The 25,682-nt window shown below is 38.9% G+C and overlaps 1 protein-coding gene across 4 annotated transcripts in view; it reads left to right on the top strand.

Annotated features, from left to right (window-relative positions):
• The window catches only part of LOC126248541 (integrator complex subunit 12-like), an 88,729-nt gene that overhangs the window by 10,925 nt on the left and 52,122 nt on the right, over positions 1-25,682 (top strand). For all 4 annotated transcript variants that reach the window (XM_049949603.1, XM_049949602.1, XM_049949601.1 and 1 more), the window contains exon 2: positions 7,070-7,221. In XM_049949603.1, coding sequence (XP_049805560.1) covers positions 7,072-7,221 — 150 coding nt within the window. In that variant the 5' untranslated portion in view covers positions 7,070-7,071. The remainder of the gene's footprint in view (positions 1-7,069; positions 7,222-25,682) is intronic.

The following is a 25,682-nucleotide window of genomic DNA, read 5'->3' as shown; positions in this document are numbered from 1 at the left end:
TTTCAGATAGAAAGGGATGTCATTCACATACATCAAGAACAGAAGCGGACTCATGATTGAACCCTGTGGAACACCTAATGTAATTTCACCCCAGTTAGATGAAGTGGCAAACTTATTTAAGTCACTTGACCCATATAAGGAAACTTTTTACTTCCTGTTCTGTAGGTACGACTGAAACCACTCATATGCTATTATGTTTATACCATAGAACTGTAATTTCTGTAACATAATGTCATGGTTTACACAATGAAATGCTTTGGACAAGTCACAGAAAATTCCTATTGGTGACATTTTACTACTTCAAGACTTGTTGACAGTGTAATTGCATATTGCTGTCTCAGTGGAACGGCATTTTTGAAATCCGAATTGTGATTTACTAAGTATCTCATTACTGTTGAGATGGCTAACCACACTTGAGTACAATACTTACTCGAAGATTTTTGAAAATGCTGTAAGCAAGGATACTGGCTGATAATTATTGACATCTGTGGTGTCCCCCTTTCTGTAGAGCAGTGTTGACAATGGCATATTTTAACCTGTCTGGGAAAATACCTTGAGTTCGTGATGCATTACATATGTGTCTCACAACATCAGCTGTAATTGCTCCACATTGTTTTAATATCTTATTAGAGATGTCATCTACTCCAACAGAACATTTATTTTTCAGAGATTTAATAATTTTACTTATTTCACAAGAGGTTGTTAGGTGAAACTTAATCTGACTAAATTTCTTCAAAAACAGACTCTTCCATGTACTGCCTAGCTTTTTCTTTTGAACTGTCCTCACCAATTTTTTTCTCCTGCGCTTAAGAAATGGTTGTTAAATACATTATCTATTTGTGTACTGTTGGTTAGGATGGTCTCATTCTCCTTAATAGTAATACTACCTACCCCAGTTGTTACTTTTCCTGTCTCCCTTCTAACAACATTCCATATTGATTTGATTTTATTGCCGGAGTTATTAATTTCTTCTCTAACATACATATTTCTTGATTTCCTTACAACTTTTCTCAGTATGTTACAATAGTTTTATAGTGTAAAACTACTTCTGGATCTTTACTAATTCTTGCTGTCTCATACAGTTTTGTTTTTCTTTCTGAAGACACTTTAATACTTCTAGTAATCCACGGTTTCTTTGAAAAATGTGTGGTGATACATTTAGTAATTTTCCTTGGGAAACAATGTTCAAAAAGGGATATAAATGTATCAAGAAATATGTTGCATTTATGATTAGCATTTGGCTCATTATATACATCTCCCCAATTAACATTTCTTAAGCTTTCTCCGAAGTGCTGTATAGATACCGGGTTGAGCGACCTCACACTTTTACTTAATGGCTTCTGAACTGTACACCCTGTTAGGTTTTGTAAGTTAATCAGTTGTGCATCATGGTCTGACAATCCATTTACCACAGGGAAAGCGTGTGTTTGTTTTACATCCTATTTCTGTACAAAATACATTATCTATTATTGTGCTGCTGTCTTCAGCTATACGTGTAGGGAAATTGATAACTGATTCTAAGTTGCATGTTGTTAATAACACTTCTACTTCACTTTTCCTCTCAGAATTATTTAGAAAGTTTTCATTGAAATCACCACAGATCAATAACTTCTTCTTTTTGTCTGACAGACAGCGTAATAGAGAGTCAAACTTTTTTTATGAATAGCTCCCAGTCTCCTAATGGGGACCTGTACACTGTTGCTAATATCAATGCTATATTATCTAGCTGAAGTTCACATGCACAAATCTCAAAGTGCTGATCAACACAAAATTTATACCCTTGTTTTATGAAAATGGCAACTCCTCCATTATCCATCCTAGATCTAAAAGCGTAAAATGTTAAATTATACTCACTTATACTGACACTATCCATGCCCACAGTTACATGGTGTTCAGACAGACAGATTATATCAATCTCCTTCTTAGTTTTGAGATCATCTAAACACACTAATAGCTCATCTACTTAATTTTTTATTCCCCTGATATTTTGATGAAGTAAGTTGATACTGCCCTTAGATTTACCCCAATTAACTGTATGTGAAGTGTCTTGTGTTCTATTTATCTTGATTGTCATCTGTCTCGACTTTGGCTTTAACCTAAAAAATCTGTCTGCCTGGACCCATTAACCAAAGTGATCACCCTTTGCATGACTGTGGACCCCCTTACAGTTTCTGCTAATAGAGAAGCTAACTTATTTTTCCCCATCCTATTCAGGTGCAGGCCATATGTAGTGTATCCCCACTTATCAATAGCATTTAATGGAACGACACTTATGTGAGATTTTTGCTGGTGTCTGGAGGGAGCATCCTGTTCAGCTCAGTGTTAACATGCCTTACAGCAGTGTTTACCCCGGGCTGATCATGGTGCTGAAAGACCTCCACAAACCCCACATTTGTGTGCTCAGTTTCTGCTCCTATTTTATCCAGGTCACCCCTAATACTGTATCTTGGATTCATAGCCAGGCTGTTTCCTGCTCATCCAGCTATGATTACCTGATCTTCCTTCTCAGTGTCCCTGCATAGCTGACCTAAGTTTTCTGTCACCTGGCTAAGGCTAGCACTCGGTTTCACAAAACTTGTGACAATTTCTCCTGAAGCTGCTGGCCCAAACCCCTCCCATGACTGCTGCCTATAAGCAGAATTCTTCTTTTCCTATTCTAGTTTGATCCCGACCTGTCTTTTTTTTTTCTTTAAGCTAATATTCTGCTTCAACCTACTTTCAACTACATCTGGATGAGGCCCTTCCTCCACTTCAGATAGCAAGCCAAACTGATTTACTAATTGAATTTCCCTATTTTGCCCTTTGCTTGCTACCTTTTCCCAGGTCCCAGTCTCTTTCTGCCTCTCTTAACCTACATAACTCCAAGTTTGTGTTTTCTAATTCAGCCTTAAGGGCACAAATTTTTGCCTCCTGTTCAGCGATTTTTCTGTCCTTTCTACATAACCTACACTGCCATGGAAGAGCCTCATTTTCTGCCCTCATTTCCTTGCCGCTACAATCACCCCAGTGAAACCATAACTTACAGTCTACACAGAACACCCCCTCTTTCAAATTTCTACGGCAACCACATTTGTCACACATGGTTTGATAGACAAACTTAACACAAAAGCAGAGAATAAGTTGCCACAAGGCCACAGTAGTTTTTTAACCTGTAGCCTACTAATTTGTAAATAAACACTAATGTAAACAAACTTTTAAATTTACTTCCGAAAGTTTTAACTACCTAGCTCTGTATGACAGACATGAATTAATTTGACTTTGAAGTGATAACACTAGTCAAAAACGAAAATCTACGCTCGCGTGAAATTTATGCCTAAAAAACATAAACAAAACTAGCGACTACCGGCCTTTTACAAAATACTTCCTTTTCGATCTAAATACAGCCACAAAAGTGAAACCTTCAGTAGATAGCGTAGAGAAGTAGTATATACACTAGTCTAAAATGTAATATTAACTAAATTACCTCTTATTTAAATATTAATCACTTATCTTAGTGAGAGCTGCGTACAAGCGCATCTGATAACAGTGTAGGGGCAGGGGGGCAGAAAAGGGCTGCTTGTGGGAGCACACAGGGACAAGGTGGAGAAAGGGTAGGGCAGTGAGGTGCAGTCAGGGAGGTTAGACAGAGGGTGGGGGAGGGGGCATCAGAAAAGGAGAGAAGTAAAAACACTGTGGGTGCGTTGGTGGAATACAGGGCTGTATAGTGCTAGAATGGGACCAGGGAAGGTGCCAAATGGGTTGACTAATGAGGGTTGAGGCCAGGGGGTTTATTAAAATGTAAGATACGTTGCAGGGAGTTTCCACCTGTGTAATTCAGAATAGCTGGTGTTGGTAGGAAGAATCCAGGAGGCACAGGCTGTGAAGCAGCCCTTGAAATGAAGAAAGTGTTGAGCAACATGCTCAGCAGTGGGGTGATCTAGCTGTTTCTTGGCCACAGTTTCTCAGTGACCATTCATGTGGACTGACAGTTTGTTGGTTTTCATGCCCACATAGGATGCAGCACAGTGGTTGTAACTTACAGTGAGATCTCATGACTGGTTTCTCGGGTAGCCCTGCCTTTGACACGACAGGTGACACTTGTGACCAGACTGCAATAAGTGGTGCTGGGAGGATGTATGGAGTAGGTCTTGCATCTAAGCCTATTACAGGGGTATGAACTAGGAGGCAAGGAGTTGGGAGCAGGCTTGTATAGGGATGGATGAGGATATTGTGTAGGTTCTGTGGCTGGCAGAATACCATTGTGGGAGGGCTGGAAAGAATAGTGGGTAGGACATTCCTCATTTCAGAGCATAACTAGAGGTACTAGGAACCCTAGCAGAGAATGCAATTCAGTTGCTCCAGTCCTAGGTGGTTCTGAGTCACAAGGGGAATGCTTCTCTGTGGTTGCACAGTGGGACTTTTGGAGGTGGTGGGTGATTGGAGAGATAGGCACAGGAGATTTCCCGTACCTTATCTCTCCATCTGACCACCATCAGATTGCTTATTTTGCAACGGTCTTTTTGTTGGGCCTATCTGCATCTCGGCATCTCTGCTATAAGTTGATTAGCATCTATCTTTTTTATAATATTGTGACATTCCATCCTGGATTTTCCATTGTTTAATTGGCATGATTAGCAGTTCATTACAAATGTAGATCTGCTAAGTGAGTGAAGCCTTAAGTACACTTACCATTATCCTAGAGTAATTAACCTTAATCAGATATGTAGGGTCACGCCAATATGATGGCTGCTGCATTAGTTGTTTGTTAAATCAGTAAGCCTAGACTAAAAGTTCTATGTCCCATATTTGATTCTTGGTAAATACAAGAATTTTTGTCTGTCACTTTTCAGTTCTTTCATTTCTTGCAATTCTTGTTAATGAGAAAAATATTGAGTTGCACCATTGATCTGAATCAAACCAACCTGCAGGTTGAATAATAGCTTTACCTTTCAAATCATTCACTGTGTTACCGATGTTGCATATGTTGAAGGTGATGATTGTCTGTTCTCCTGGTTCTGTACTTCACTCCCTTCTGTACCAAGTTATGGCTAAGTAATATGTGATGTAGGTAATTTTTATTTGTCAGACAACGGAAAATGCAGGATGGAATGTAACAATATTACGAAAAGGATAGTAGCCACTCACCATATAGCAAAGATGCTGAGCTGCAGATAGGCAGCTGAAGCCAGTCACTTCAGCTGCCATAGACTGTGGCTTTTGTGTGTGTGTGTGTGTGTGTGTGTGTGTGTGTGTGTGTGTCGGACAAAGGCCTTGTTGTCTGGATGCTCCGCTGTATGGTGAGTAGCAACTATCCTTTCCATAATATTTTTGTGCATGTGGTGTATGTGTTTGAGAGAGAGAGAGAGAGAGAGAGAGAGAGAGAGAGAGAGAGAGAGAGAGAGAGAGAGAGAGAAGGGGTGGGGGAGGGAGAGAGGACCACAGCTGCCTTTAACTGTTGTAGATGGTTGGCAACTTATTTTATTAGGGAGAAATGTACTATGAGGCAATATAACCACCTGAATAAAAGAGCCCTGTGTGAGAAGTCTGCAGATGGACACCACATATCCCTTTAGTTGTTAATGAAGGTACGAGCATATGGAATAAGTTCACCGATACACAAGTGGCTCGAAGACTTCTTAAATAATAGAACCCGGTATGTTGTCCTCGATGGTGAGTGTTCATCAGAGATCAGGGCATCATCAGCCAGTGCCCAAGGGAAGTGTGACAGGACTACTGTTTTTCTCTGTATACATAAATGATTTGATGGACAGGGTGGGCAGCAACCTGTGGCTGTTTGCTGATGCTGTGGTGTATTGTAAGGTGTAGATGTTGAGTGACTGTAGGAACATACAAAATGACTTAAACAAAATTTCCAGTTGGTGTGATGAGTGGCAGCTAGCCCTAAATGAGGATAACTGTAAAATAATGCAGATGAGTAGGAGGATCAAACCTCTAATGTTGGGATACGGTATTACTAGTGTCCTGCTTGACTTATTCAAGTCATTTAAATATATAGGCATAACGTTGCAAAGAGAGATGAGGTGGAACGAGCATGTGAGAACTGTGGTAGGGAAGGCGAATGGTAGACTTCGGTTTATTGGGAGAATTTTAGGAAAGAGTGGTTCACCTGTAAAGGAGACTGCATATAGGACACTGGTGCGACCTGTTATTGAGTATTGCTAGAGTGTTTTGGATCTGTACCAGGAAGACATTGAAACAAGTCAGATGTGGGCTGCTAGATTTGTTACTGGTAGGTTTGAACAATATGCAAGTATTACGGAGATGCTTGGGGAACTCACATGGGAATCCCAGGAGGAAAGGCAACTTTCTTTTCGAGAAACACTGTTGAGAAAATATAGATAACCGGTATTTGAAGCTGACTGCCAAACACTTCTACTGCCGCCAACATACATTGTGCGTAAGGACTACTAAGATGAGATATGAGAAATTAGGGCTCGTATGGTGGCAGACACAGTCGTTTTTCCCCCTCTCTATTTGCGAGTGGAACAGGAAAGGAAATAACAAGAAATGGTACAGGCTACCCTCTGCCATGCATCATACAGTGGCTTGTGGAGTATCGATGTAGATGTAGATGTTGGTGTAGGTGTACTTGTTTCATAGTGATGAATACTTTCATTCTAAATAAAGTGTCTTATTGGAGTATTTAACCTTTGAAACAATAATGCCAATGCCAGGATGGAAACAATAACAAAAGTGGAAAGACACATACTCACCTATAGCTGATTAATGTGTTGCACGTACATGCAAGTATCAGTACAGTAACATAACTAGGTTTCAGGCTACAACCCATTCAGTGATACCCAAGTGCAGATTGGCTTCTGAGTGAATGTATGTGTGCATTCATACTTGTAGTCTTATGTGGATTTAATTTTCAGTGTTTTTTTGGTTATGTGTCTTTCGTTGTTGCTATAATTGTTCTGCTGTAGTGCAGGTCATTGTTTGGTGAGAAATGTGAAAGTCCATTCTAGCTACCAGTTACATTCAAAATAATTGATATGGTAGATTTAATTTTTACCAGCAGTGTAATTTCTGTCATAAAAAATATCATGTGACATTCTTATTATTACAGACATGGCAGAACGAGAAGTGGACCCTACAGTTTCTCGTGCAGTTCGATTGATGATGTCTCGAACAAAGGAAAGCCAAGAACAGCTAAGGATGATGCTGGAGGATGAAATACGGAAGAGGACTGGAAAGAACATGGGACATCTCTTGCGTCCTGTATGTTTTTATTGTAACATTTTTACTGTTGAGCAATTGTGACTGCTATTTGTCAATGTTTGGATAGTTACTTTTTGCCTCTGATTATTTTTATTGTTTAATTGAGTAAAGTCTCATTAAATGCTTAATGTTAGACAATAAATCTGGCTAATGGACATCCACTGAGTCGAAGATGTTTGTTAATGTCAAGATAGAATTCAGAGGGTGGAGAAGCTTAAATCTGATAATATGGACACTGTGACAGTGCCATAGACTTTGGCAATTTGTAGAACTTGTTTTTTATTCAACATGAGTTTTCCTTTGCTGTGTGTGCTAGTGTTCTATGGATTAACAGCAAGCAGTTTAAATGCCAAGTTCAACATTTGACACTACTCATTCTGTAACATTTTTATGCTTTATGTTGTCTGTGTGCTAAGAGCATGTATCTCCAGGAAGTGCAGTCACAATACTACCAGTTCCATACAAAAATATTTTTACAGCATTTATTAGATGGAAATCCATCTCTGAACAATTTGTGCTCTAAAGTTTGCCCTTGGTACAGTGGGTGCCAAATGCTGTTGTCACTTTGGCAAGTTTAAAATTATTTGTTGTTGTAGGGCATGTTTACAGAAAATGACTATGATAAAAATGAGTAAATACCATTCAGTACATGTTGAATGGAAATGGTGACAGACTGTTCAGTGTTCACTTCCATGAAGAACTGATGGAAAGAGATATATGTATTGAATTAGATTTTAGTCAGAACTACAAATTAGTTAGAACTTAGTAGCTGCCTCTACTGGTATCATAAAATGTCAACATAAGGATGGCAAAACTAGTTGTTGGGAATGCACATTCAGCATATAATGTGAGGAAGATTAAAGGATGTAATCTGCCATCACAGTTTAAATTTGCCTGAAAATATAAATGAAAGGATTGCTTTTGGCCACACAAAATACTATTTCAGTTCTGACATAGAAATAAGATGGTGATAGTAAACACTTGGAGAAATCAAATTAGCAGATTACTTGATACATAGTAATACGTCAGATTGTGTGCATATTGGAAGAAAATTAAATGGAAAAGTCAACTGATGCAAAAACAAAAATACAGATATGAATGTTTCCAATTTTGCAATTTCATCTTTTACTCTTAGAGATCTGCCCCAAAGAAAAAATACTAATCAGTCTGTTCATTACTTTCACCAGAGACGCTAGTTGAAGCCTCTGTGGTATTTCAAAGATATGGAGCGGATTTAGTCACAAAGCAACTCTTTGAGACAATTTATGGGTTGTAGTAAGGTAGCACAATTGTTAGTGTACTGTCCCCAAAAAGCAGATATTTATCTTTATGTCCCAGTCAAACGCACAATTTTAACCTGTAACAAATTTTCATCACAGGTCAGACTTTCTTGAAGAGTGAAAGTACCTCATCTCTTTAGTTTTCATCTCTTACTCATTGTCATTGCCCCCAGCAACCTTACAATAATTCTGCTCCATCTATAGAACAAAATGTGTAGAAGTGAAATGCAAAATTTGAACTTCAGTGAGATGTAGTTGGGTGCAAGGGTGCGTGTTCCGCCACACAAGCTCTAGTAGTTCTCCAATTACTCTTAGCTGATGTCTGTTGTACCCCGTTATGTTGTATCCCCCCTGTCTTCCACCAGTTTTCTTTTACCCATTACGTTTTTGGTTTAAAGTCAAATGGTTTTCTCCCATGTTTGTGGCATATCTAGAATGGAAGGACCAATGATCCCTTGAAACCCATAATTTATCCACCCATCTGCCCACCCGTCCACAAGGAGAATGCAATAATGTCTGAAGCATGACAGGCTGTCAGCATGGCAACTTTTGCTGCAGCCTCCCTTAATTAACCAATGATGATGCACCGAACAACAGCACAGGACACAGAAGTGCTACAGCGTTGTCTTTTCAGACAGTCCCAGTTCTGAGTACAGCATCACAATAATGTTTGTCTGTGGAAGTTCCAAGGAGAATGGAATTGGCAGATGGCATTAGTCATAATGTGGGTCCAGTATCTGGTGTCCTGCTATGGGTGCCATTTTGTACACAAAACCGTCACATCTGTTTTGTATAGTTGATAATTTGGACAGTATGCACTACATTTCTTGTGTGTTAAGGTGTGTGGCTGTGCTCTATCTTTGAGGTCTCCATGACCTTATCTTTCAACAAGATAATGCAAAACACTTGTTAAAGATGAATTATCCCAAAACATTATTCCATGCGTTATTGAGTGAAAATTGCAAAATATATTAACTTACCGATTTGTCATTCCTCAAGTATTGCAGTAATTCAAGGTACAAAGCTGGTTGAACTAAGTGGTTTTGGAGTTCCGGAATTGTTTTATTCTCAGTTTAAGTTCTCAACAGTATGGACACCAAGTTTTTCTGAATTTTCCACCCTAGTTATTATTTTGACAATGTGTTTTGCACTTACCGTTGGTATACTTCCTTTAGATGTTCAGAATTGAATATGTAGTGTCTTTTTTAAATTGAAAGTGAGACCATTTGTGGGAAGCTCCTCAATAATGATGATGATGATGATGATGATGATGACACACGTTAGATATAGAAGAAAAATTTCAGCTGACATATATAGAATACAAAGACACAAATACAGACATTAGACCATTCTTGCATAGACCGCCATATAACCCACAAGTTGAAACAACAATAAAAACTATCAACACAATCATACACAACAAAATAAATGAAAACACAACTATGGAAGAGTTACAACTACTGGTTTATATAGGAGCACTCACTACACTAAATATACACACTACGCAGAGATCAGAACCAACCAACACACAGAAGAAACCCACAAAACCAGCATGGCAACACAGGCTACAGATCAGAATAGAAAAACTGAGAAAGGACATCGGACAGCTAACACAATTTATAAGAAATGAAATGTCAGAAAAAAAACGAAAAAGGTTAGGTAAAATCTCACAACAAGAAGCGATAGAGCAATTAGATGAAAAGAAGCAGAAATTACAAGCATTGGACAAACGACTTAGAAGATACAAAAAAAGTGAAAATAGAAGGAAACAGAACCAAACATTCAACACAAACCAAAACAAATTTTACCAGACAATAGATAACACACACATTAAAATAGACAATCCACCAAACATAACAGACATGGAACACTTCTGGAGCCACATATGGTCAAACCCGGTACAACATAACAGGCATGCACGGTGGATACAAGCAGAAACACACATACAAGATGATACCACAAATGCCTGAAGTGATAATTTTGCAACATGAAGTCACCCAAGCAATTAATTCTACTCACAAATGGAAAGCCCCTGGAAAAGATAAAATAGCAAATTTCTGGCTAAAGAAGTTCACCAACACATTCACATCTAACTAAATTATTTAACAGTTACATTGCAGACCCTTACACATTCCCTGATACACTTACACATGGAATAACTTATCTGGAACCTAAAGATCAAGCAGACACAGCAAACCCAGAAAAATATCGCCCCATAACATGCCTACCAACAATATACAAAATATTAACTTCAGTCATTACACAGATATTAATGACACATACAACACAGAACAAAATTATAAATGAAGAACAAAAAGGCTGTTGCAAAGGAGCACGAGGATGTAAAGAGCAACTGGTAATAGATGCAGAGGTGACATATCAAGCTAAAACTAAACAAAGGTCGCTACACTACGCATACATTGATTACCAAAAAGCTTTTGATAGTGTACCCCACTCATGGTTACTTCAAATATTGGAAATATACAAAGTAGATCCTAAATTGATACAGTTCCTAAACATAGTAATGAAAAATTGGAAAACCACACTTAATATCCAAACAAATTCAAATAATATCACATCACAGCCAATACAGATTAAGCGTGGAATATACCAAGGAGACTCATTAAGTCCTTTCTGGTTCTGCCTTGCTCTGAACCCACTATCCAACATGCTAAATAATACAAATTATGGATACAATATTACTGGAACACACCAACACAAAATCACTTATTTGCTATACATGGATGATCTAAAACTACTGGCAGCAACAAATCAACAACTCAACCAATTACTAAAGATAACAGAAGTATTCGGCAATGATATAAATATGGCTTTTGGAACAGACAAATGTAAGAAAAATAGCATAGTCAAGGGAAAACACACTAAACAAGATTATTACATATTGGATAACCACAGCGACTGCATAGAAGCGATGGAAAAAACAGATGCCTATAAATATCTAGGATACAGACAAAAAATAGGAATAGATAATACAAATATTAAAGAAGAACTAAAAGAAAAATATAGACAAAGACTAACAAAAATACTGAAAACAGAATTGACAGCAAGAAACAAGACAAAAGCTATAAATACTTATGCTATACCAATATTGACCTACTCATTTGGAGTAGTGAAATGGAGTAACACAGACCTAGAAGCACTCAATACACTTATACATCACATACATTCAGCAACAGAAAGATTCACATTAAGCAGAAAGGAAGGAGGAAGGGGATTTATCGATATAAAAAAACCTACATTATGGACAGGTAGACAATTTAAGAAAATTCTTTCTAGAACGAGCAGAAACTAGCAAAATACACAAAGCAATCACTCATATAAATACATCTGCTACACCACTGCAATTTCATAACCACTTCTACAACCCTTTAGATCACATAACATCAACAGATACGAAGAAAGTAAATTGGAAAAAGAAAACACTGCACGGCAAGCACCCGTATCATTAACACAGCCACACATCGATCAAGACGCATCCAACACATGGCTAAGAAAAGGCAATATATACAGAGAGACGGAAGGATTCATGATTGCAATACAGGATCAAACAATAAACACCGGATATTACAGCACGCATATTATTAAAGATCCCAATACCACAACAGATAAATGCAGACTTTGCAAACAACAAATAGAAACAGTAGATCACATTACAAGCGGATGTACAATACTAGCAAATACAGAATACCCCAGAAGACATGACAATGTAGCAAAAATAATACATCAACAGCTTGCCTTACAACATAAACGTATAAAACAACATGTTCCCACATACAAGTATGCACCACAAAATGTACTGGAGAATGATGAATACAAATTATACTGGAACAGAACCATTATAACAGATAAAACACCACCACATAACAAACCTGACATCATACTCCCCAATAAAAAGAAGAAATTAACACAACTAATCGAAATATCGATACCCAATACAACAAATATACAAAAGAAAACAGGAGAAAAAATTGAAAAATACATCCAACTGGCTGAGGAAGTCAAGGACATGTGGCATCAGGATAAAGTTGACATTATATCAATCATACTATCAACTACAGGAGTCACACGACACAATATCCACCAGTACATCAATGCAATACAGCTACATCCTAACTTGTATATACAACTACAGAAATCCGTAATTATCGATACATGTTCAATTACCCAAAAGTTTCTAAATGCAATGTAACATATACCGTACAGTTAAAAGGAAGTCACGCTTGATCAAGGTCCGCGTCACTTTCCATTTTTGACCAGACATAACGTCTGAGAAAAGAAAGAAATAATAATAACAATACTGAGAATGTTATTTACTATTTCTTCTGTTGCTGTGTGTGTGTGTGTGTGTGTGTGTGTGTTGCTTAGCATACTAGTGTCACCTGCAAAAAGAACTAATTCTACTTCTAGTATACTAGACAGAAAGTGGTGTATATATACTGGATGCCACTCCCGAGAGCCATCAGGCAGATTTTCTCTGGTGTTTCGGCATGTATTTGCAATTTAGTTTTTGCAATATGTAGCTGGAGTTACATCTTTCTTTCGATACCCAATACAAGTAAAGTTCCATATCACCAAATTGAGGAGCAAATCTCAAAGGTCATTGAACATTCAATACATGAAATTACAACATACAAGTAATAACAGATAAAATAAAGTGTTTATGAACCCAAAAAGTCAAGCCGTAAGTTTAAGTAAACACAATAGACAATATATCATCAGAATCAACTTAATTTTTCAAGGAACTCCTCAACAGACTAGGAGGAGTGACCCACGAGGAATCTCTTCAGCTTTGATTTGAAAGCATATGGATTAATGCTGAGATTTTTGAATTCATGTGGTAGCTTATTGAAAACGCTGCAGTATACTGCACACCTATCTGCTCTAGAGTTAAGGAAGTGAAATACAAATGTACACTCCTGGAAATTGAAATAAGAACACCGTGAATTCATTGTCCCAGGAAGGGGAAACTTTATTGACACATTCCTGGGGTCAGATACATCACATGATCACACTGACAGAACCACAGGCACATAGACACAGGCAACAGAGCATGCACAATGTCGGCACTAGTACAGTGTATATCCACCTTTCGCAGCAATGCAGGCTGCTATTCTCCCATGGAGACGATCGTAGAGATGCTGGATGTAGTCCTGTGGAACGGCTTGCCATGCCATTTCCACCTGGCGCCTCAGTTGGACCAGCGTTCGTGCTGGACGTGCAGACCGCGTGAGACGACGCTTCATCCAGTCCCAAACATGCTCAATGGGGGACAGATCCGGAGATCTTGCTGGCCAGGGTAGTTGACTTACACGTTCTAGAGGACGTTGGGTGGCACAGGATACATGCGGACGTGCATTGTCCTGTTGGAACAGCAAGTTCCCTTGCCGGTCTAGGAATGGTAGAACGATGGGTTCGATGACGGTTTGGATGTACCGTGCACTATTCAGTGTCCCCCGATGATCACCAGTGGTGTACGGCCAGTGTAGGAGATCGCTCCCCACACCATGATGCCAGGTGTTGGCCCTGTGTGCCTCGGTCGTATGCAGTCCTGATTGTGGCGCTCACCTGCACGGCGCCAAACACGCATACGACCATAATTGGCACCAAGGCAGAAGCGACTCTCATCGCTGAAGACGACACGTCTCCATTCGTCCCTCCATTCACGCCTGTCGCGACACCACTGGAGGCGGGCTGCACGATGTTGGGGCGTGAGCGGAAGACGGCCTAACGGTGTGCAGGACCGTAGCCCAGCTTCATGGAGATGGTTGCGAATGGTCCTCGCCGATACCCCAGGAGCAACAGTGTCCTTAATTTGCTGGGAAGTGGCGGTGCGGTCCCCTACGGCACTGCGTAGGATCCTACGGTCTTGGCGTGCATCCGTGCGTCGCTGCGGTCCGGTCCCAGGTCGACAGGCACGTGCACCTTCCGCCGACCACTGGCGACAACATCGATGTACTGTGGAGACCTCACACCCCACGTGTTGAGCAATTCGGCAGTACGTCCACCCGGCCTCCCGCATGCCCACTATACGCCCTCGCTCAAAGTCCGTCAACTGCACATACGGTTCACGTCCACGCTGTCGCGGCATGCTACCAGTGTTAAAGACTGCGATGGAGCTCCGTATGCCACGGCAAACTGGCTGACACTGACGGCGGCGGTGCACAAATGCTGCGCAGCTAGCGCCATTCGACGGCCAACACCGCGGTTCCTGGTGTGTCCGATGTGCCGTGCGTGTGATCATTGCTTGTACAGCCCTCTCGCAGTGTCCGGAGCAAGTGTGGTGGGTCTGACACACCGGTGTCAATGTGTTCTTTTTTCCATTTCCCGGAGTGTAGATTGGATTTCTGCAAAGTATTAACTGAGTGAAAGCTGCTATGCCTTGGGAATAAGCTGATCTTGTTAACAAGAAATGAGAGTAATAAAGAATATATATATTGAGAGACCAATGTCAGAATATCCAGGTTAGTGAATGGTTCGACAAAAGGTTCACGAACTTACACCACTTATTGCCCAAACTGCCCGTTTCTGAGCCAAAAATACCCTTTGAGAATGGGAAGAGTTATCCCAAAATATAATACCATATGACATAGACGAATGAAAATAAGCAAAGTAGACTAATTTTTGCGTCGAACGATCACTTACTTCAGGTATCGTTCGAATTGTAAAAATGCCAGTATTAAGTCTTTGAATAAGATCCTGTATGTGAGGTTTCCACAAAAGTTTTTTATCTATCTGAACACCTAGAAATTTGAACTGTTCAGTTTCACTAATCATATGCCCTTTCTGTGAAATTAAAATGTCTGGTTTTGTTAGTCTCACTTTGATTTAGCATTAGTTTTTTTTCTACAAGCCATGAACTTAAACCATGAAGTGCACTATTTGAAACAGAGCCAATGTTGCACACAACATCCTTTACTACCAAGCTAGTGTCTTCAGCAAAGAGAAATATTTTATAATTACCAGTAATACTAGAGGACATTTCATTTATATAAATGAGGAACAGGAGTGGCCTCAACACTGGTCCCTGATGCACCCTCCATTTGACCAGATCCCACTCCCACTCAGACCCCACATTGCAGCCATTCTCAACACTGTGAATAATGACCTTTTGCTGCCTGTTGGTAAAGTAACAGGTGAACCAATTGTAAGCTACTCCACGTATTCCATAATGGTCCAACTTCTGGAGCAATATTTTGTGATCAACACACACACACACACACACACACACACCTTAGTTAAATCAAAAAATATGCCAAGCGTTCAAAACATTTTGTTTAATCCATCGAGTACCTCACAGAGAAGAGAGAATATAGCATTTTCAGTTGTTAAACAACTAACTTCTAAAGCCAAACTGTACATTTGATAGCAAATTGTATGATATAAAATGATCAATTATCCTCACAAACACAGCCTTTTCAATAACTTTAGCAAACACTGATGGCATAGAAAAAGGTTTAAAATTGTCTACATTATCCCTTTCTTCCTTTTTATAAAACTGCTTTACTACTGAGTACTTCAGTTGTACAGGAAACGTAACATTCTTGAAGAAAAAATTACAAATATATCTAAGTACAGGGCTAACATGTGCAGCACAGTACTTGTAATATTCTGCTAGGCACTCCATCATACACATGAGAGCCCTTAGTCTTCAGTGATTTGATTATTGACTCAATCCCCCTCCTTGTCAGTATCACAGAGGAGTGTTTCAGGCATCAATCTCAGAAAGGCATTTTCCAATAGTGTTATATGATTCCCTGTGGAAACTAATTTTTTCTTTAATTCACCAGCAATGCTCAGAAAATGATTGTTAAATACTGTACATACATCTGACATATATCAGCAACAGAAATATTTTTGCTACGGACTGACTTCATATCATCAACCTTGTGCTGCTGACCAGACACTTCCTTCACAACTGACCATATGGTTTTAATTTTATCCTGTGAATTAGCTATTCTATTTGCCACATACTCTTTGCCTTCCTAATAACATTTTTAAGCACCTAATAATATTATTTGTAAAGGGCTACTGTAGCTTGATTGTGACTACTTCTAACATTTTGATACAATTTCCACTCTGTTCTGCATGATATCCTTATCCCACTAGTCATCCTCCCAGGCTGCCTTTTATGTTTAGAACATTCTAATGGAAAGAAACTCTCAAAGAGCATGAGAAATGTGTCAAGAAAAGCATTATATTTGTTACCTATGTTATTGGCACTATAAACATCCTGCCATTCTTGTTCCTTAACAAGGTTTAAAAAACATTGTCTTGCCATTGAATTAGCTTTCCTACATAGTTTGTAATTATATGTGACATTTAAGTACAAAAGCCTTTTAGTGTCAAAATTTGTGGATTATGATCTGAAAGGCCTTTCAGCCTTTTACTAACAGAATGCCCATCTAGTAATGAAGAATGGATAAGAATATTGTGTATGGCTGTGCTACTGTTCCCCTGCACCCTGGTTGCAAAAAACACAGTCTGCATCAGATCATATGAGTTTAGAAGATCTACCAACATCCTTTTTCTTGCACCATCACATACAAAATTAATATTGAATTCACCACATATAACAAATTTTTGGTAGTTTCTATAAAGTGAACAAAGAATCCTCTCTTGCTTGAGCAGAAATGCTCTGAAGTCAGAGTTAGGGGACCTATAAACAACAATTAGAAGTTTAGTTTCACTAAATTCAACTGCCCCTGCACAACATTCAGATATCTGTTAAGTGCTGTGCTGTGATACGTTTACGGACTCAAAGGGAATACTATTTCTTACGTACATGGTCACTCCCCCACACACCAATGAACTCCTTGAAAAACAGTCAACTAATCTGTATCCCGCTTAAAGAAGCATCTGAATTGTCAAATTATTTAAGGGGGGCTCTGATGTATCAGTAATGTCACAATCAACATCTATAAGCAGTTCACTCGCTTTATCTCTAATACCTCTTATATTTTGATGAGTTGTGCTAATTCCTTCTCTGCTTGGATACCTGACCACCTCTGAAGGTGATTTCTTAATTAGGAGGACTTCCTTTAAGCAGGTTTTGTTGATGGCAAACAATGTTTCGTGTTACAAATTATTTTTGAAATGGAATTTTATGTGCCCATTCGACAGAGCAGTCCTAGACTGCAGTGGTATTCATTTTATTGATACGTATTAACAGGGACGGCAAAACAGGAAAAACAAGTACTCCAGCACCAACAGCGATGCCATGGCCCAAGCTGACAGCTCTCACATGCAGCAGTGCCACTGATGTAGTGGTTATTCATAGTTTCACTGTTGCTGTTAATACATAGTGACAAAATGAATATCCCACTTGACTAATTTGGAATGCTCCATTGAAAGGGCATGTAAAAACTGCTTTAAAAATGATTTGGTTTGTAATGAGAAACAAACTGATGCTTTCTGTCAACACTAGGCTTCGCATGCAAGACATAATGAGCAATAATTGTTTGGGCTGGCTCTAGCTACAAACTGCAAAAATGAAATTCCAAATATTTGCTGAAACAGTAGAGAAAATGTGCCTGATGACTCTTAGGAGGCACACCACGTTTGTGAAAACATTTGTGATCTTAAGTTTGAGCGTTGTGGACCCCATAAGTATCTCTCCCCAGTCAGAAGAATCTCCACTCGTACGTTGGCTGAATAGTTAACCACAACATCCTGTGTTATTCTGGTTAGGTGACACTATCAATTAGTTGGCTACAGCATCAATTCTATAAAACCTCAAGTTTATCTAGGAGGATATCTTATTTCACCTAATCAAAAACCTTAGATAGGTCACAGAAAATACCAACAAGTGCTATTTTGTTATTTAGTACTTGTAAAAGTTTGTTAGTGAAAGTTTAAATGGCATTTTGAGTTGGGCAACTCTTCTGAAATCAAAACTGTGATTCAGTGAGGCTTTATTGTTGCTCAGATGGAGTACTGTTCTAGAATACATCATCTGCTCATGTTTGTGTGTGTGTGTGTGTGTGTGTGTGTGTGTGTGTGTGTGTGGTTTTTTTTGTGATGTCAGCAGTAAAACTGGTAAGTAGTTATCAACATTTCAGTTTCATTATGGAGGGGTTTAACAGTGCCATATTTCAATCTCTCGAAAAATATCATGAGATATTGATGTATTACATATCTCAGAAAAAACGGCAGTTATTATAGGACAAGAAGTCCTTAATACTTTGTTGGAAACAGCATCAAATCCAGATGAGCTTTCATTTTTTTGAGAGTGTACATAATTTCCTTAACTTCAGAATGTGAAGTGGGTTACACATCAATGTGACTTAATTTTATGCGAGTTGCTTTTTCAGCATACTGCTCTGATTTTTCTTTTGGATTGTTTGTCTCTGTTTTCTACTACTTTTAAGAAATGATTTTTAAACATACTTTCCACCTGTGATGTATCATTATAGGCCTTCCATTTCAATCAGTGATGTTATCTAGTTCTTTGACCAATTATCCTACATCTGGTTTCTCTACAGTCCATAAAGCCTCAACTCTGCTATTGGAATTACTGTTTTCTGACATAACGTGCATGTTCCTTAATTCTTTAATAACATTTCTTATTGATTTTGAGTAGTTCGTGTACTGCAAAACTACCACAAGATCTTACTTGTTCTTGCCAAAGTTTTATGAGATATTTTAATCCCTCTAGTGATAAGTTGATTTTTACATGGCTGTTTACTGTTGTTTCTGGCTAGTTTATGAGGAAAGCTATTTTCAAATAATGACATAAATTTATTATGGAAAGGATTAAATGTTACGTTCACATTTGGTTCATTATAAATCCCCATTTGTAAACCTCAAAGAAGTGTCAGAATTTTTAACTTCTTCCACCATCTTACATTGTCCGAGAAAAATAGGGGTAAGCTGTAGGGAGAAACGGCTAATATATCTATATAGGAGCCAAGAGGGAATAAGAAGGGTGGATGACCAAGAACAATGTTCTTGGATTAAAAAGGGTGTAGACAAGGATGTAGTCTTTTGCCCCCTACTGTTCAGTCTGCACATTGAAGTAGTGATGATGGAAATAAAAGAAAGGTTCAGGAGTGAAATTAAAATTGAAAATGAAAGGATATCAGTGATAAGATTCACTGATGACATTGCTATCCTGACTGAAAGTGGAGGAGGATTATATTATCTGCTGAATGGAATGAACAGTCTAAAGGGTACAGAATATGGACTGAGAGTAAATTGAAGGAAGACAAAAGTAATGAAGTAACAGGAATGAGAACAGCAAGAAACTTAAAATCAGGATTGACAGTCACAAAGTAGATGAAGGTAGCAAAATGACCAATGATGGATGGAGCAAGGAGGACATCAAAAGTAGACTAGCACTGGCAAAAATGGTGTTCCTGGCCAAGAGAAGTCTGCTAGTATCAAACATAAGCCTTAATTTGAGGAAGAAATTTCTGAGAATGTATGTTTGGAGCTCAGCATTGTATGGTAGTGAAACACGGGCTGTGGGAAAACTGGAACAGAAGAGAATTGAAGCATATGAGATGTGGTGCTACACATATATGTTGAAAATTAGGTGGACTGACAAGCTAAGGAATTGGGAGGTTCTGCAGGTAATCGGAGAGGAAAGGAATATGTGGAAAACGCTGACAAGGAGAAGGGACAGGATGATAGGACATCTGTTAAAAGATCAGGGAATGACTTCCATGGTGGTAGGAGGAGCCATAGAGGGCAAAAACTGGAGAGGAAGACAGAGATTGGAATACATCCAGCAAATAGCTGAGGACGTGGGTGCTACTCTAAGATTAGGAGGTTGACACCGGAGAGGAATTCGGAGCAAACTGCATCAAACCTTTCAGAAGACTGATGACTCAAAAAATCTCCCATGTCATCTTTGTAAACTGTACTTAATCTTTGTGGTGAAGTCATTAATTACTCTGATTTCCACTGAAGAGTGTCTACACTGTAAGGCACCATCTTATTTATGTTAACTGTGTTTCATGATCAGAGAGAGCATCTGTTACTTGGTGTTGTTATTTTCTTGCTTTGAGTGCCAGCAAAGAAAACACTATCCATTAGAGCACTACTGTCTTTATCCACCCATGTTGGAAACTTGATTACTGAGACCAAATTGTAGGATCCAAATTAAGTTTCTAGATATTTTTTCCTTTCATAATCCTTTAGAAAATCTACATTAAAATCACCACAGTCCATTAACTGCTTGTTACTGTCTGAGGAATAGTGTAGTAAGCAATCCATGTGGCTCAGAAAAAATTCAAAATTTCTCAGTGGGGATCTATTTACAGTTACATGAGAAGTGGGCTGTTTTTCAGTATTAATTCAAAAGCACACTCTTCAGTGTGCTGATAACTAAAAAAATCGTAAAATCTATTTGTTTCAGTGTTTTTGAACTTGTGTTCTGTCATATGTAACAATTCCTCCTTTAACGTTATTAGTCCTCCATGAGTAAAACATTATTTTTGTAATTAACTTGTAGAATCCTGTGATTATGTGGTGCTCAGATAGGCACAGGATCCCTATCTTTTGAGGGCTCTCTAAATGTTCCAAACAGACAAGGAGCTTTTCTATAATCCAGTAACATTTTGCTGAAATAAGCTAACTGTCTCTGTCATTTTAACTTCTTTCTGAACGGGGTACCAGAATTCTGACTCATACCTAAAAAAAAAGGTATCCCTCTGATACTAGTAACCACAGGGATCTTGCTTTGTGCAACAGTGGTGCCCCCCTCCCCTTACATTTCCAGAAAGTAACTCAGACAACCTATCTTTCCCTCTCTTATTCAGGGGTAGGATGTGTCTAGCATATCCCCATCTCCTAATTTTAGCAGCAGGCACTGCATTCGTATGAGATTTCATTTCAGCCAGCAGCACCCTGAACTCCATGTGCACATTGCTCACAGCAGTGTTAACCCAGGGCTGACAATGTCACTGTAGGGTCTCCAAAAAACTCACACTTACGTATGAAGTTGCTACTTCTATTCCATCCAGGTCACCATCGATGTGATTGATTTAGATAGGTTGTTCCCAGCTTCATCTACTATGATCACCTGATTCACTTCGTCAGAATACTTACACAAATTCCCTGTGCTATCTGTCACCTGGCTAAAGTTAGCACTTGGCTTCACAATACATGTCACCTGATAACCTGTTTGCTAATTTTTCCTGTACCATCTGGCCCACATACTCCTGTGGCTACTACATGGCAGCCACACTTTTGTTACTGATCTACACTTAGGCTCTGTGCTAGAAGCTTCCTGCACCCTACTGTGAAAAGCAGCTGGAAGCAGCCCTTCCCCTCCTAGTGCAGAAAGCAAACTACTTATTGGTTACTGTGAGCTCAAATGTAGTTGACAAAGTTGAAAAGCTGTTCCCTTTCACCCATTATTTGTTAAGTTTACCCCATTCTCAAGGTCTGTGTATCCCTCTTCAACTTATTTATTTAAAGTTTCGTATCATCTAATCCAACATGACTGGGACAAATATTTGTTTCCTGTTTAGCGATAATCTTGTCTTTGTTGCAGAGCCTATAGTTCCATGGGAGACCCTCAATGAGTTCCCCATTCAGTTCTCTGCTACAGTCACACCACTGGAACTCTAACCCACAATCTTTGCATTCCACTTTCTGTCTAACTACCATATAACAACATCAGTACTTACCACACACTGGAACACACAAAAAATGCTGAAACGTATAACTAAATCACTTCACACACTTCACAGGAATATTTAAATTTGTGAGCTGCAAAAACCAGGCCTACAGTTACTCTCTTCAGGTGCATAACATAAATAGTTAATTAATTTCCCTTAAAGTAAGACCTCAACACTTGCACAATAATATTTAACTGTTAATCCAGAATGTGGTGCAATTTTACGTCATAATTTTAAAACAAAACCTTATATTACAAAATCAGTTGCCCAAATGAAGGATGTATAAAGGTACAAACTTGTATATAAAATATGCTTTAATTTCTTTTTCTAATGAAAATTTTCTATTTCTCGCTAGTAACACAGACTGCAGCTATACACTGACACCAGTGCAGAAATGTGTAGAATTACTAAAGAGTAAATAAAGATGCATCTAGTTGTGCTATTCAGTGAGCCAGGTTTGTTTGCTGGTTGTGGAAAATTCAGTGTGGAGAGCAAGACTATTTGTAAAAAAAAACATATGAAAAATTGTGGGAATTTGCGCAGTGGACCAGTACCATCACAAGCAATTAAACAGTGCTTATGTTGAGGAACATGGATAAACTGAAAGAAGCAGAGGTTGTACAGTGTTTCAGGGAGAGCATAAGGGAACAATTGATAGGAATGGGGGAAAGAAATACAGTAGAAGAAGAATGGGTAGCTTTGAGGGATGAAATAGTGAAGGCAGCAGAGGATCAAATAGGTAAAAAGACGAGGGCTAGTAGAAACCCTTGGGTAACAGAAGAAATATTGAATTTAATTGATGAAAGGAGAAAATATAAAAATGCAGTAAGTAAGCAGGCGAAAAGGAATACAAACGTCTCAAAAATAAGATCGACAGGAAGTGCAAAATGGCTAAGCAGGGATGGCTAGAGCACAAATGTAAGGATGTAGATGCTTATCTCACTAGGGGTAAGATAGATACTGCCTACAGGAAAATTAGAGACCTTTGGAGAAAGGAGAACCACTTGCATGAATATTAAGAGCTTTGATGGAAACCCAGTTCTAAGCAAAGAAGGGAAAGTAGAAAGGTGGAAGGAGTATATAGAGGGTCTATACAGGGGCGATGTTCTTGAGGACAATATTATGGAAATGGAAGAGGATGTAGATGAAGATGAAATGGGAGATACGATACTGGGTGAAGAGTTTGACAGAGCACTGAAAGATGTGAGTTGAAACAAGGCTCCAGGAGTAGACAACATTCCATTAGAACTTCTGACAGCCTTGGGAGAGCCAGTCCTGACAAAACACTACCATCTGGTGAGCAAGATGTATGAGACAGGCGAAATACCCTCAGACATGAAGAAGAATATAATAATTCCAATCCCAAAGAAAGCAGGTGTTGACAGATGTGAAAATTACCAAACTATCAGTTTATTAAGTCACAGCTGCAAAATAATAACCCAAATTCTGTACAGACGAATGGAAAAACTGATAGAAGCTGACCTCGGGAAAGATCAGTTTGGATTCCGTAGAAATGTTTGAACACGTGAGGCAATACTGACTCTACGACTTATCTTAGAAGAAAGATTAAGGAAAGGCAAAACATACGTTTCTAGCATTGTAGCCTTAGAGAAAGCTTTTGATAATGTTGATTGGAATACTCTCTTTCAAATTCTGAAGGTGGCAGGTGTAAAATACAGGGAGCGAAAGGCTATTTACAATTTGTACAGAAAGCAGATGGCAGTTATAAGAGTCTAGTGACATGAAAGGGAAGCATTGGTTGGGAAGGGTGTGAGACAGGGTTGTAGCCTATCCCCGATGTTATTCAATCTGTATATTGAGCAAGCAATAAAGGAAACAAAAAAAAGTTCGGAGTAGGTATTAAAATCCATGGAGAAGAAATAAAAACTTTGAGGTTCGCCGACGACATTGTAATTCTGTCAGAGACAGCAAAGGACATCGAAGAGCAGTTGAATGGAATGGACAGTGTCTTGAAAGGAGGGTATAAGATGAACATCAACAAAAGCAAAACGAGGATAATGGATTGTAGTCGAATTAAATCGGGTGATGCTGAGGGAATTAGATTAGGAAATGAGACACTTAAAGTAGTAAAGGAGTTTTGCTATTTGGGGAGCAAAATAACTGATGATGGTCGAAGTTGAGAGGATATAAAATGTAGACTGGCAATGGCAAGGAAAGCGTTTCTGAAGAAGAGAAATTTGTTAACATAGAGTATAAATCTAAGTGGCAGTGCTACAGAAGAATGCTGAAGAGTAGATAGGTAGATCACATAACTAATGAGGAGGTATTGTATAGAATTGGGGAGAAGAGGAGCTTGTGGCCCAACTTGACTACAAGAAGGGATCGATTGGTAGGACATGTTCTAAAACATTGAGGGATCACCAATTTAGCATTGGAGGGCAGCGTGGAGGGTAAAAATCGTTGAGGGAGACCAAGAGATGAATACACTAAGCAAATTCAGAAGGATGTAGGCTGCGGTAGGTACTGGGCGATGAAGCTTGCACAGGATAGAGTAGCATGGAGAGTTGCATCAAACCAGTCTCAGGACTGAAGACCACAACAACAACATGTTAAGGAAAGGAAGGTGTAACAGGATGTTCCAAAGACTAGCCCTAAATAAATAGGAATATAAAAGTGTCAAGAAAGGCTGGAGATTTATAGAAATGGTAGAACACAGTTACAGAACAAAAATATAAATACCAGTAATCAAAATGCTTTTTCCACATGAACTTAAACCTTTTTCTTCACGTCAGTTTTGCCTTCCAGCTTCTTTTTAACTACTTCAGGTTTTTTTCTCCTAGTACAGTTTCCTGTCATCTTTCGTCTGTTAGGGGGGGGACAGTTGCTTCACATCCTGTCCCAGTGTGTGTGTGTGTGTGTGGGGGGGGGGGGGGGGGTTCTTAGCACTGATTTGGCTAGATTAATAAATAGTTTTTCTAGTACTTGGGGCTCTCTCTGGTTGACTGGGAATCTCCTCTTTCCCTGCACATTAGATTTCCCAGCACCAGAAAACACACCTATCTCATTCATTAGCAGCTCTGGGTGTATGTTTCTTTATTCCATGAGAAACCTATGCATTTCATCTTCATACTTGATTTTTCCTGCTTCGTGACTTATTATTATTGTTAAACATGTGCTTGTAGTTGCACTCCAGAATTTATCGTCTGTTGCACACTCACTTGGTGTGAAGCCCTTTCACATCTACTGCTTCTGTTAGAGGGGTATTATCTCCCGTATGATACTTCCGTGTTAAGTGTGTGCATAAAAGTGCACCAAAATTCGGGCCTTGGCATGGGTAAAATTGAAAAGTTGCTGACAACTGTAAGTAAAGCCATAACATTACAAATTGTGATTTTTAGTAACAAGTCATAAATATGTTGAGACAATTATGTTCCAATGAAATTACTGCTTGTAGGAAATCTTCATCTTCAGAGATTTGCAATAAGCTTTCTCTTTGTGCTGATGCATGTGAAAAATGAATTAACTAGTTGAGTGAATTGCAGCTTCCTGTGTGGGATGCATGCTATTACACTGC

Source organism: Schistocerca nitens, chromosome 3 (assembly GCF_023898315.1).
Source record: "Schistocerca nitens isolate TAMUIC-IGC-003100 chromosome 3, iqSchNite1.1, whole genome shotgun sequence".
In the NCBI taxonomy this organism is placed as follows: domain Eukaryota; kingdom Metazoa; phylum Arthropoda; class Insecta; order Orthoptera; family Acrididae; genus Schistocerca; species Schistocerca nitens.
Note: the sequence above shows the minus strand (reverse complement) of the source record. Positions and strands in the feature narration are given on the sequence as shown.